Source organism: Parus major, unplaced genomic scaffold (genome assembly GCF_001522545.3).
Source record: "Parus major isolate Abel unplaced genomic scaffold, Parus_major1.1 Scaffold351, whole genome shotgun sequence".
Classification (NCBI taxonomy): domain Eukaryota; kingdom Metazoa; phylum Chordata; class Aves; order Passeriformes; family Paridae; genus Parus; species Parus major.
The window spans coordinates 56,132-69,312 of NW_015379287.1; the positions used below are offsets into that span (position 1 = coordinate 56,132).

At 54.6% G+C, this 13,181-nt stretch overlaps 3 protein-coding genes and 3 non-coding genes across 6 annotated transcripts in view; 3 read left to right on the forward strand and 3 right to left on the reverse strand.

Moving 5' to 3' along the window:
- The first annotated feature begins 301 nt into the window (after window positions 1-301).
- On the forward strand, window positions 302-374 carry TRNAK-CUU. Its single transcript has one exon. It is a non-coding gene; the product is annotated as a tRNA-Lys (tRNA).
- Window positions 375-915: 541 nt separating this feature from the next.
- On the forward strand, window positions 916-1,019 carry TRNAL-CAA. Its single transcript has 2 exons — window positions 916-953; window positions 974-1,019. It is a non-coding gene; the product is annotated as a tRNA-Leu (tRNA).
- Window positions 1,020-1,483: 464 nt separating this feature from the next.
- LOC107198865 (E3 ubiquitin-protein ligase TRIM39-like) lies at window positions 1,484-7,586 on the reverse strand. The gene is made up of 6 exons (XM_015616112.2): window positions 5,817-7,586; window positions 5,503-5,598; window positions 4,738-4,968; window positions 3,922-3,944; window positions 3,200-3,315; window positions 1,484-2,876 (listed from the first exon to the last, which is right to left on the reverse strand). The coding sequence occupies exons 1-6, from the start codon at window positions 6,228-6,230 to the stop codon at window positions 2,362-2,364; spliced, it is 1,395 nt and encodes a 464-aa protein (XP_015471598.1). The 5' UTR covers window positions 6,231-7,586; the 3' UTR covers window positions 1,484-2,361.
- TRNAE-CUC lies at window positions 1,678-1,749 on the reverse strand. The gene has a single exon. It is a non-coding gene; the product is annotated as a tRNA-Glu (tRNA).
- Window positions 7,587-8,299: 713 nt separating the features above from the next.
- LOC107198863 (E3 ubiquitin-protein ligase TRIM7-like) lies at window positions 8,300-11,619 on the forward strand. The gene is made up of 7 exons (XM_033511558.1): window positions 8,300-8,796; window positions 9,176-9,271; window positions 9,452-9,643; window positions 9,919-9,941; window positions 10,171-10,286; window positions 10,597-10,626; window positions 10,783-11,619. The coding sequence occupies exons 1-7, from the start codon at window positions 8,392-8,394 to the stop codon at window positions 11,376-11,378; spliced, it is 1,458 nt and encodes a 485-aa protein (XP_033367449.1). The 5' UTR covers window positions 8,300-8,391; the 3' UTR covers window positions 11,379-11,619.
- A 191-nt stretch (window positions 11,620-11,810) lies between these two features.
- Window positions 11,811-13,181, reverse strand: part of LOC107198857 (E3 ubiquitin-protein ligase TRIM39-like) — a 4,819-nt gene continuing 3,448 nt past the window's right edge. The window contains exon 7 of the mRNA XM_033511557.1: window positions 11,811-12,754. Coding sequence (XP_033367448.1) covers window positions 12,234-12,754 — 521 coding nt within the window. The 3' untranslated portion in view covers window positions 11,811-12,233. The remainder of the gene's footprint in view (window positions 12,755-13,181) is intronic.

Sequence of the window (13,181 nt, forward strand, 5' to 3'; positions counted from 1 at the left end):
ACCGATCGCAAACAACCAAAAAAGCGCATTTCTCACAGAATTCCGCCAAATTTCACGCAATTCCACCCCCAGGGTGATAATCCCGCGGGGACCGATCCGAGCGGGGAAGTGTTTAAGGAGGGCTTTTGATGGCGGAGGCCGAATTGGCGGAAAGTCCAAAATTGCCTGGCGGGAGAGGTTTTTCCCCAGCCTTTTCCACCCCAAAAAGATCCGCTCGCTGAAGGGATTCCCGGGAAAAAAGGGGTAGAAATGCGGTCATTTGTACATGAAATATCGGGTCATTAACCGCAGCTCCCCAGGAGCCCGGCTAGCTCAGTCGGTAGAGCATGAGACTCTTAATCTCAGGGTCGTGGGTTCGAGCCCCACGTTGGGCGAGCGTTATTTTCCTTTCCACTATCTAAATCATTCCCTATTTAATATTCGTTTTCAAACTACTATTCCAGGTTTTATTATTTCATTCTTCTTAAAGCCATTCCTCCTTTTTGAAACTATGATTCCTTTTCTAAACCCTTTTTACTTTGTAAGTCATGTTCCTTTAAAAAAAATTATAATAATAGTATTAATTGTCAAAATCATCGTTCCTTTTAAAATTATTATTATACCGCATTTTCTTATTTTTATTCTATGAGAGTGATTGTTCTTTTCAGAAATCATTATTTTATTTTTAAATCCTTTTCCCCTCAGCTACTTTTCCTTTTAATTTTTCTTTTTTATTTTTAACAATCATTATTATTCTACCTTTTTAATTAATTACCCTTTATTAGTACTTTAAAAACCCCCACAAAGCAACAGACAAAAAAAAAAAAGTAAACCCAAAAAATCCCCCTATCAAAAAAAAAGAAAAAAGAAAGAAAAGCCCAACAAACCCAGATTTTTAAATAACCAATTTTCTCTCTTTTGCCCCAGCTTTCTGTCGTCAGGATGGCCGAGTGGTCTAAGGCGCCAGACTCAAGGATTCACCTTCCCTCGGGAATTCTGGTCTCCTCATGGAGGCGTGGGTTCAAATCCCACTCCTGACAGGACTTCTTTTTGGAGAAATTCCTAAAAATTCTCCTTTTCCTGTTGTGCTTTCCTTTTTTCAAATTATTATTCCTTCAAAAATCATTATTTCTGTTTTTAAATTGTTACTTCCTTTTAAAATAACTTTTCCTCTTTTCAAAGCATTAATCTCTCTAAAAATTAATTTTCCCTTTCTAAAATTACTATTCCATATCTAGTTATTATTTCCCTTTTTAAAAGCATTCATCCTCCCCATTTTTCAATTATTGCTTTTCCAAAATTTTCCCGTTTTCCATATTATTGTTCTTTTTAAAAATCTTGTACCCTTTTGAGATGATTACTCACTGTAAAAAATGCGTAATAAACAGTTAACCCCTCAATAATCACCACTATTAAATTTCAGTGTTCAACTGCAATTATGTTAGCACAGCTACTAAACACCTTTAGTATCAACGTAATGGGAAAAAAAAAAATGCAATTAGCATTATTGCTTATTTATTTATTTATCTGTTGCTCAATAACAGAAGGCACTGAGGCGGGTGGAAGGGGATGGCCCACGGGGAGGAGGAGGCACAAAAAGAGGAGAAAAGGGGTGTTTGAGGGGCTAGGAGATGTTTAAACATGAAGAGATTAAAAAAAAAACAAAAAAAAAACCCCTGCTTTAGTGAAAAAGGGCCATTCCCTGACCGGGAATCGAACCCGGGCCGCGGCGGTGAGAGCGCCGAATCCTAACCACTAGACCACCAGGGAGCCACGGGCAGCGGGCCCTGGGTGGCTGCACTGGGAAGGGATGAGCTCGATGGCACCCAGGAGCTGATCCTGGATTCCGGGGTGTGACCCAAGCGCTTCCAGGACTTGATCCCGATGCTTCCCACGATCTGATCCTGACCCAGATATATCCCAGCACATGACCCCCATAGACTCCAGGACATGATCGGAATGGACCTCAGGATCTGACCCCGATGGGACCCCAAGATCTGACCCCAAAGCGCCCCAGGATCTGACCCTGACAGACCCCACGAGTCCAAGCTCCAGCCTCTGGTGGATCCAGGAGATGATGCTGATGGACCCAAGATATCCAGGCTTCTGGATGTCCAGGTCCCAGGAAATGGCTCAGGTGCCAGCAGATTGTTCTGATCACACCAATTCTTCCCATTCCTTGTCCAATTTCCTTTTATTTTCCATCCTTTTCCCCTCTCATCCTCCCCCTCATCACAGCCCTGGCACAGAAAGTCTCTCCCAGCCCTCAAATCAACATTTCTCTGAACCAGCTGTGGCTCCTCATTGTCAGAAATGATGGAGAAAGGGGAAGTTTCTGCCCCGAAACCCCCCCAGGTGAGGGACCCACCACAGGGGGGGGGATCACGGGGACAGCGTGAACTGGCACCCCCTGCCCAGGCAGAGCAGGGGCAGGACCTGCTCCCCACCAAAGGACATCGGAGGGTACGTGAACATCAGGATCTCCCTCTGGGAATCAAAGAATGCCACTTGCCCGGCCTCGTAGTCCAGGTAGACCCCGACCACGTCGGGGGCTTCAGGCAGGGAGATGGGGACGGTGGGGGATGTGAGAGCCTGGCACTGGCTCCCACACTGCCCCACGGCCCAGATCCCCACCTCGGGCTTGACGCTGATCCGGCCCTTCCTGCGCACGGATTCCTTGGCCACACCGACGGCCCAGGCGGCCCCGTTGCCCACCTGCACCTCCCAGTAGTGCCGGCCAGAGCCGAGTCCCTCCCGGCCCAGGACGCAGCGCGAGGAGTCGAAGCGTTTGGGGTGGTCGGGGACGGCTCTCCGGGTGTCTTCCCACCAGACACACTTCCCATCCTCGGACAGGGCAAGCCGGGGATGGGCTGTGTCCGGATCCAGCGTCAGGCTGACTGCGGAGGGATGGGGTGGCTGTCACGAGTGGGTCTCGCCCCTGGAGAGCTGTTGGGGTTGGGTTTGTCCCATCTTCCCCAGTCTGGGACGCCCCGGGGATGGTTTGATGCCCGTGTGTGGGATTGGAAGAGTGGAAAAGGCAACAAAGGGAATTTGGCTTGGAGCAGAAATGAGGCTCTGGAGTGTGGGGGTTTTGCTGGTCACTGGGGGGTGTCCCATGGCTTTCCTTTCTTAAGCTGCCATGTGAAAATATCTGAGATTTTCACCTTTGAGGGGTGATTTCCCAAGGTGCCTCCAGCCCTCTTCCCTGGTCCCTCCATACCTTGGAACTTCTTCAGCATCTCTTTGAGGGTGACGTTTTTCTGGGGTAACCCTGTGGGTTCCTCTGCCAGCTCTGGTGAAGTCTCCACTGGCTCCGGGGCACTCTGCTTCTCCAGCCTGGAAAGAGGGAGATTTTCTCCACAGGAATATGGAATGATGGGACCTGAAAGGCCCCTTCCAACCCCAACCATCCCAAGTTCCCATGGTTTTATAATTCCATTCCTCTTAGGTTTTGGCATCTACAGGAGGTTTTTGGGATCTGCTCCTCATCAAGGAGCTCCTGGAGAATATTTGCTGAGCCAACTGTGGCTGAGGAGTCTCTGGATGGTGAAGATTTTCTGCCAGTGGAAATCAGGGAATAGAAATTACTTTCCTTGTCCCCTTTCCTCCTTCTCACCTCCCAGTCTGAACAGGTCTGTTAAAGGGTGGAGGATTCCCTCAGAATTTAACACTTTTAGCTGTTGACTCCCTATTTTTGACAGGCTGAGAAGGAAAAGCTCATCCCTCCAGGAAGAGGGAGGTTTTCATGGATCTGAGAGCAGCTTCTTCACCCCCCAGTACCTGACCCTGGTCTCCAGCATCCTAACTGGACTTTTGTGGTGTCCTAGTTGTGTCCTGCACCTCCCTGTCACACAGGTCACGGATTGCTGGGGTTTCGGAGTCCGCCAGCCACGGGGACAAACAATAAGAAGGTGGAAGGAATGCAGGAGAGGAGCCACAAACCTGCTGAGGATGTCTCTGCTGTCCTGCAGGGGAGAGACAGAGAGACAGATAAGAGGGATGGTGGGCTCAGAGTGGAGCCAGCCTGGGGTGAATAACCAGGGAGGGCTGTGGGGTGACCCTGGGGCGCTGCTCGGCCTGAACGAGGGATTCTGGATCTGTGGGAATTCAGGTGAGGCCATGGCAACCTTAATGAGCAGTTGATTTATCAGCATTATCCCCCTCCCAGGACGGGCGTGACTGCTGCTAATGAACATCTCTGCTTATTTGAATATATGACTGTTTGTTTGGGTGTTTAAATGTTTGGATATTTGAATATTTAGCTAGTTGAATATTTGATTTTTTTTATATTTGGTTATTAAATTATTGAAGCAAGGGTGAAGCCCAGCCCAGAGGTGGGGTCTAATGGTGACTTCAGTGGCAACCTGCAGACCAGGGGAGCACCAGTGGTTTCCCGCTGTGGACAAGGGAACCAGACCATGGCTGGGGGTGTTCAGCTGGACAGGTGAACCCCGGTGACAGGCGAGCTGGGCCCTGAGGGGGATCCATGACATTCCAGTGGACAGCTGGCATGACTTAATGAGCATTGAAGGAAATAATATAGGGGGGAATAAATGGATTTTAAAAGGAGTTTTTATATCTCCAGGTTGGATGGGGATTGGAGACACGTGGCCCAGTGGAAGGTGTCCATTTTGTGGTCTAGGTGCTCTGTGAGGCCTCTTCCTACCCAAACCATGGTCCTGGCATTCTGGTAAGGATTAATTTGGCCTGGTGGCACCACAGGTGGCCAAGGGTTTTCCGAGGGCTCTGAGGTCTCACCTGAAGGAGTTCCCAGGGTGGCTGCTGGCACTTGTCCTCCAGCTCCTGGATCTGCTGGCCCACAGAGGAGATCTGCTCTGAGAGTCTGCTGATGTTCTCCTCCTGCCTCCGCACGATCTCCCGGTCCAGCTTTGCCAGCCGGCCCAGGAGGAGCCGCTCCTGCTCCTCCAGGAGCTGGTGCAACTCCTTGACCTGGGCCCGGACCCTCTGCCGCTCCGCGTCCACCCGCTCCTGCAAGGGCACCGGGCATGAGGGGCTGGGACAGGGCTGGGGGAGGGAAATGCCAGCAGAGTGAATTGAAGTGGGGATTTGTCACTGCCAGGAATTCCAGGCTTCTTGCAAAACCTGGGGAGAATCAAGAGAATTTTTCTCTTTTTTTGGCCATTTCCAGGTAGGGATTGCTGGCAAAGCATTTTCCCATGGTCCATAAACTTTGTACCCAAAAGGCTCCAGACCTTTGGACAAGGAAAGACGCAAAATAAACCCATAAACAGATTAGTCAGTGATAGAGATCAGGAAAAAGGAAAACAATGCTAAGAAGATGGGATCGGGTGATTCCTGTTTTCTGTCTATTAATAGGGGGAATGTGCCCCATTGTGAGCACATGGAGAGAGTTAGAGATCCACAACAACCTCGTAAAATCCAGGTTTAGGTTGGACACCGGGGAGAAATTCTTGCCCATGAGAGCGGTGACAGGCACAGGGAGCCCAGGAGCGCCTCCACATTCATCATCACGGGCGGAGGGACAAGGGAAGGGTCACTCACGAGCAAGTCCAAGCTTTTTTCTTCCTCTGCCGCTTTCAGCCCCAGCATCTTTTCTCTCCTGTCCTTGAGGATCTGTGCGTGAGCCTGGAGTTTCTCCTGAGCGGAGGAGAAACACCAAGTCTGCGCCTTTCCCTCCATCCGGCGATGTCGGGAGCGCGGGGCGGGCGGAAGGTGCAGAAATCCAGATGTTGGCAAGGAAAACAACGCTCACCTGGCCTCCCCCTCCTCCTCCCTCCTCCTCCTTCTCCTCCTCCTTCTCCTCCCTCCTCCTTCTCCTCCTCCCTCATCCCCAGGGACACCCGGACACCTCCCACCTTGTGCTCCTGCGCCGCTTCCTCGATGGGGACGGCGGCGTGGAGCCGGTGATCCTGGGACTCGCGGCACACGCGGCACAGGGGGCTCTGCTCCTCCTCGCAGAAGAGCTTCAGAGCCTCGCCGTGCCTGTGGCAGAGCCGCTCCCCTGCCCCGGGCCGCCCCCTGAGGCTGAGGCGCTGCGCGATGCGGATGATCTTGGCCAGCTCCCGGTTGGGTCTCAGGCTGCGCTCCGGGGCCGTCTCCCGGCAGCGCGGGCAGGCGAAGGAGTCCCGGCAGCTCTGCCAGCAGCGCTCGATGCAGCCCCGGCAGAAGTTGTGGCCGCAGTGGATGGACACGGGCTCCTGGAAGAGGCCGAGGCACAGCGAGCAGGAGGCCTCGGCCCGGAGCTGCCCGGCGGGGCCGGGCTGGGCCATGGCCGCGGGGCCGGGCGCGGGGCGCGGCCGCTTCCCCGGGGCTGCTCCGCTTCCTGCAGGTGCCTCGGTGCCCCGGCGAGCTGAAAGCTGCGCTGATGGGACCAGCCGGCTTTGGGGTGTGGCGACGACTTGTCTGGCACCGGCTTCGGCACCGGATCGCAGCCGCAGCCGAGCCGGAGCGGGACAGAGAATCCCCCTTCCCACCAGGCTTGCAGCGCCTTGGAAGGAGATTAAATGGAAATTAAACTTCCTTCATCACTTACCGGCTTGGTTGGGATGCACCACTCCACTCCTTTCTCCCCCAAAAAACACCCGGGGAAAGTGAGAGGTTGCCCCAAGGCTGCCCTTGGGCTCTGAATCAGGAACAGGACTTGTTTCACTGCTTTCAGTTTATTTCTTTTAAATTTATTAATTGATAAATTTAATTTATATGCGTATTTAATTTGTTGGTTCACTCCTAGTAATTGAAGGGCACGGCCGGGGGAACAGAGCTTGGAGTAATTCTTGGCTCATCCTTTGCTGCTCATTCCGCCTCCCGATTCTTCAGCATTCCCAAACGCCCGACTCCAACACCCCCACCCTGCTCTGCTGTACGTGCAGCTATAAATACCTTTATTCAAAAATACTTTTATTGTTCCTTTCATTTCTCCTTTTGCACAGGAAATCGTTTCTCTCACGGCTCGGGGCTGAGCCGCTGACCACAGACCGCCCTATTTTTAACTTTCCTTTTCTTCCAAGAGCCCCCCGGACCACCAGCGCAGACTCGGGAGCCCTTCATGTGCAGAAGCCACCGGAACTCGCTGGTACCTCGCTCGGTACTGAAGCGATGCCTTTTTCTTTTTGAGGAAATCGGTCAAAACCTCGTCCGCCGTTAACTCTCTGCGGGAGTTTTTTGGGGTTCTGGGTTTTCCGGTGCTCGGAAGATTCAGACTGAAACTGGGGGGAGGCTTCGTGCTTCTTTTTTTTATTTTTTTTTTTTTAATTTTTTGTTAATCTGGGGCTGAATTTGATTTATCGGGGGATGAGATGTGTGGAGAGTTGGGATGGATCAAGACCCTCCTTTCGAAGAGATTTCTCTCCTTGATTAACGGTATAATCACCGTGACCTGAGCTCAAGAGGGAGCTGGAGGCTCGGGATTAACAGGCAAGGATATTTGCTCAGTGTCAGAGGAAAAGAAAATCAGTAATCCAAGGTTTTCTGCAGGATTTTGCTCAGTTGCTTCAAGGTGCAGGTAGATCCAGGGCTGGGAGCAACCTGCATCCTTTTCTCACCGTTTCAGGGAAAAAGTTCCTCAATAAAAATTTGATAAAATCTAAATTTTATTTTTTAAAAAATCCAAATTAAAAAATCCGAATTAAGAAAAAATAAAAAATTAAGAAATAAAAGTTTTTTTTTAAATCATATTTTAAGAAATCTAAATTAATAAAAAATCTACATTAAAATAATCTTAATAAGTAACATTTAAAAACCTAAACATAGACCAGGAAAAGGGCTAAATTTTTTCGCTGCTCTTGCTTTCAAAGCATCAGCCAGATAAAGGAATTATTTGGGCGGGTAAATAGGTCCGTTGGGGAAAGAATTTCTTTTTTTAGCTTTTTTTTCTTTTTCAGCCTTCGGCCGTGCCAAGGAGAAAGGGCGGGTCGGGATGGACAAAGCTGCGAACGGGCCCGTTCAGAAAGAGGGTTCAAATGTTAAAAAGGGACAAATCCCCTCCCGGTGCAGTCGGGACGTTCCCAGAGGGAGTCAAGGACAAGGGCGGGAGGTTCCAGCCCTTTCTGCGCGGAGCTGGGACCTCCGGGGGGCCGCATCCATCAGAGCCCGGGGAAATCCCTTGGCGATCAGCCCAGATTTGGGAACTGGTCCTGATTTGCAATGCGGGAGGGGGGAGCGGCTTCCTATTTCCACCCCACTTCCATGGGGTCTCACCCTCGCGGCCCCCCCTTCCCACCGGGCCGTGCATCCCAGGAACTCCACTCGGAGCGGGGGTTTGGGACCACCGGGAGGGCCCAGCCGGGAGGATTTTGGCCATCGCCCACCGCTCCATCCCCGGCCCCGCCGGGCTCCGCGTTCCCCCGCCCGGGGCGGGGCGGGAAGGCAACGCCTTCCCCGCTGCGCGGAGAAAATGAAAGCGGCGGCGGCTCCCGCATCCCCCGGAGCCCCATGGACGCGCTCCCGGCCGAGGCCTCCTGCCCCATCTGCCTGGAATATTTCCGGGACCCCGTGTCCATCCACTGCGGCCACCACTTCTGCCGCTCGTGCATCGAGCGCTGCTGGGAGTGGTCCACGGCCGGGTTCGCGTGCCCGCGGTGCCGGGACACGGCGCCGCAGCGGAGCCTCCGCCCGAGCCGCGAGCTGGCGCGGGTGCTGGAGATCGCCCGGCGCCTGAGCCGCGGGGAAGCCCTGGGAAGCGGGGACGAGGAAGAGGAAGGATGCCGGAGGCACCGGGAGCCCCTGGAGGTTTTCTGCAAGGAGGACGGAGCTCTGCTGTGCGCGATCTGCCGCGAGTCCCGCGCGCACCGCGCCCACACCGTGCTCCCGCTGCCGGAGGCTGTCCGGGAATACAGGGTAAAGGGAAGCTTTTCCATTTGAGCTGGGCCAGCTCCGCCACGGTAGAAATGTCCCCCCGGATTTGCCCCCCCTGCGCCCGGCTCGTTCGGGGGAACAGGACGCGCTTCGGTGCTTCTGCTCTCTCTGTTCTCCTCCGAGCCCGGACGGATCCGGGTCCTCATCCTCCTCCCTGCTGCGGAATTCCAGCCTCCGTCCAGCTCCAGCGGATACCTGCCGATCCCTAAATCAGCAGGAACGTAGACAATAAGAGCGGGAATGTTTTCCTGGAGCGGGAGGAGGGACGGAGTTGCCCCCACTCCAACCCCCTGCCCAGAGGGTGTTTCTGAAGCCGTCCCGATCTTCAGAGAAACGGAGCTTTTCTTTTTCGTTCCCTCAGGAACAAATCCAGGCTCGGCTGCAAACCCTGAAGGACGACAGAGAGAAACTCCTGGAGTTCCGCGAGGCTGAAATGAAGAGAAACTGGGAATATTTGGTAAATGCTTTGGAGCAGAGGGATGGGGGAGTGGGTGTCTCCCGATGGATTTAGAGGGGCGAGGTCGCCCCTGGGGCTGGGGAAGGGGCTTTGACTCACCTCTCCCACCCAGCTCCGCTCCCCGTGTGTCCCATCCCGCAGGAGAAGACCGAAGCCGAGCGGCAGCGGATTCTCTCCCAGTTCCAGGGGCTGCGCCTCTCCCTGGAGGAGCTTTCCCGTCACCTCCTGGCTCGGCTGGGGGACCTGGAGAGCGACATCGGGAAGGTGCAGGAGGAAAACGTGACGAGCCTGACGAAGGAGATCTCCCGGCTGGACACCCGCGTCCAGGAACTGGAGGAGAAGTGCCAACAGCCAGCCAGGACCTTCCTGCAGGTGACGAGGCACAAGAGACGGAGTCACCGGGTCCGGCGGGGATTGGAGCAGCCCAGCCCAGTGGGATCACGGCAGCGGGTGGGACGAGGTGGTCTCTGGGGTCCCTTCAGCCCAAACTATTCTGCGGTGGGGCCGCACCCCGCTCCAGACCCCAGTCTGGTGCCTCAGGGAATTCCCGCTGGTTGGACTCGATCGGCATAGAAAATCTCTATTTTCTATGTGTAAGTGTTCCTCTGATTCTGAGTGATTCACCGAGCCCTTTCTCTCCCTTCCAGGACATCAGCGGAACCTTGACCAGGTACGGACGGGGCTGTCTGAGCTCCTCCTCCTGCCCCGGGCTGGGACTGGGAGCTGGATCCTGTGTCTGGACACATTTAGAGACCAAAGTATTTGGTTTTGTGGCCAAATCGCTGCGGAAGGGGTCTGACCCCATCCCTAAAGGCTCCTCTGTGGCTGGGCACAGAGAATTCCTTGGGCTCCCTCCGGGATGGATCCTCAACCTCTTCCTTCCTTCCTTCCTTCTCCAGCCTCGGAAAGGAAAACCTCCAGCTGCCCCCGTCACCTCTTCCAGAGCTGGAAAAGAAAATTCATCACTTCAGGGAGGAAAATATTCTCCTGGAGGAGACACTGAGGAGCTTCCAAGGTATTAGGAGCAGGCTGGAGGATGAAGCGATGAATTTCATTGATTGTATTATATATATATATAAATTGCATTTATTATATGCTTATTATATAATTATTATGTATATGTGCAATCGTGAATTATATTTGTTATATTTGTATGCTGTATTTTATTGCAATAATTTTAATAGCATTTAGTTTTTGACTGCAATCCTGTCTTGTCACAGTTCCATTCGTCATTCTCAGCATGGCAGAACAGCCTCCCCACATTCCCGTTCCCACTTATTATTCATTTTATATCAGCCCACGTCTCCCTTCTCCCCTTCTTTCAGACATCCTGATGTTCGAGCTGCCGGAGAAAAGTAAGTCCTGGGATGGGGGCTGAAGTGAGAGATGGGTGGGAGATGCCGAAGAAACGATGAGAAACGAGGGGAAAAGCCCCGCAGGGAGCCGGGGAATCCTCACGGCGAGGATCCTCCGGCGGGACGGCAGGATCCAGGGAATCCCCTCCGGCACAGTGACGGTGACGCTGGACCCCGGCACGGCTCACCCCCAGCTCCTCGTGGCGCCCGACGGGAGCAGCGTCAGCTGGGAAAGCGCCCGGGACCCTCCCGGGGACGGAGCCGGGGCTGGAACCGGCACCGACCCTCCCGCGGACGGACCCGGACCCGGACCCGGACCCGAACCCGGCACCGACCCCTCCGTGCTCGGCCGCGAGGGCGTCACGGCCGGGAGGCGCTGCTGGGACGTGCAGGTGGCCCCCGCGGGGTCCTGGGCCCTGGGGGTGGCCAGGGAGACCCTCGGGAGCGGGGCAGAGACCCCCGGGAGCGAGGCAGAGACCCCCGGGAGCTCCGAGTGGGAACTCTGGTCCATGGGGCTCTGCCAGGGCCAGTTCTGGGCTCTCACCTCCCTGGAACGCATCCCGCTCTTCCCGATCCGGGCGCCCAGCAGGGTGCGAGTGGCCCTGGACTACGAGGGGGGCCAGGTGGCTTTTTTTGATGCTGATAAGAGAAGTCTGATCTTCGCCTTCCCGGCAGCCTCGTTCAAGGGGCAGAGCATCCACCCCTGGTTCCTGGTGTGGGGCGAGGGCTCCCGGATCACCCTGTGCCGCTGATCTTCCCCAGTTCCCGAGGTTTATCCCGCACTCCTGGCACTTCCAGGGACTTATGTCTGCTGAAGTCTCTTTCAGAGAGGCTGAGCATCCCTCGGGGTCGCTGTCCCGAGTTGTCACCCCAAATCTGGTGCCTGAAAACGGAGCCTCATCTGTCCCACCCCATCCTGCACCATCCCAATCCCTTTTCTCTCCTCTCCTCTGGCTTTGGATAAAGTAAAACCCCGACATTTACGTGTTTTAACTTCTTCTCTTTTTGGTGTTTGCTGCTCCTGGGTGTGGGGATCAAGCTGGAATTTTGTTGAATTAAACCCCATTCCTGGTGTTTGCACCCTGGAAAAGCCACAAGGCCCGTGCAGGTGGCCCAGGGACTGTCCCTGTCCCTTCTGCCTGGAAGCCACGGGCCACTGCCAGCAGTCAGGAAGGACACAGAGCGGGAAATCACACCCTTTTTTATTACTAATGATATAAATCACGGAAGACACAAACCTGGTCACCTGGGGACCTTTTCCAGGGAGAAAAGGGCTGCTTTGGGGCAATTCCATGCATTGGAGGTTGGGAAAAAGGCTAAAAAATATGTAATTTGGATCCCTTTGTTTGGAGGTGACCAGCTCAGATGGGATTATCTACAGCCAGTCAGGAAAGCCTTTCCATCCTGATTTTTCCCGTTTTTCCCACTGTTTCCCACTTCTCTGGCCCACAGTCCTTTCTTCACAGCTTCGTCCCCCTCTTTTGCCTCGTTTTTCCCAGGTTTCCCAAGTTTCTCCCTTCCCCCGGCAGAGAAGGAAACACAAAACTGCCCCAGGGGCTGCTCCAGTTTCCCCCCCGAGACTGTGAGAAGCTGGGGGCGTTTTTCCCTCAGGGACAGAGCCGGAGCTGGGACCTGGCCCCCACCACCCAGAGCCAGGGCCGGACCCTCTCCCCGGCGAAGGACACACGGGAAAAGACAAAGAGGAGCCCCCCGTCCTCGGCATCGAAAAACGCCACGGTGCCCGCGCCGCAGTCCAGGTGGACGCTGACCCTGCGGGGCAGCCACCGCAGGGCCACCAGGGTCACCTTGCGGCCGGTCAGCGCCCGGATCTGTCCCCCCCACTTCTCCAGGCCCCAGATGCCGCCCTGGGGGCCGAGGCTGAGCCGCCCCTTCCTCCGCACGGATTCCCGGGCCACCCCCACGGCCCAGTCGCCGCCGTCCCCCACATCCACGTCCCAGCAGTGCCGCCCGGCCACGAAGCCCTGGTGGCCCAGCACGAAGGGCCAGTAGTCAAAGCGCTCCGGGCTGTCCGGGAGGTCGCGGGGTCCGGCTCCGTGCCAGACGCTCTTCCCGTCCTCGGACAGGACGAGGTCGGGGTGAGCCGTGTTGGGGTCCAGGGTCACGCTGGCTGTGGGGGACAGAGCCAGGGCTCAGGACCAGACCCCATTCGGCACCTGAGGATCTCAGGTCCCTCCTCCTGGGTCCCCTGGGAGAAGCATCAGCAAACCTCCCAAAACTGGGGAAAACCCTCCCAGCCCAGGGTATTCCCGGGATATCCGAGCTGGGAAAGCAACACAGGGGTCCCTGCGTCCAACTCTCAGCCCTGCACAGGACAACCCCGGGAGCTGCCTCACGATTTTATGGGAAATGCCGTCCTTGAAACAGAAAATGCTGGGTTTCACCCCAAAAAATCCAAAGAAAAACCACAGCAACAGTGGTACAGAAATCCAAAGAAAACAAACAGCAAGGAGAGGGAGGGAAGAGGTGACGTGTGAGGAAAACGAGCAGCTGGTTGGGCTGAAATAAATAAAATTAATAAATAAAAATATAAAATA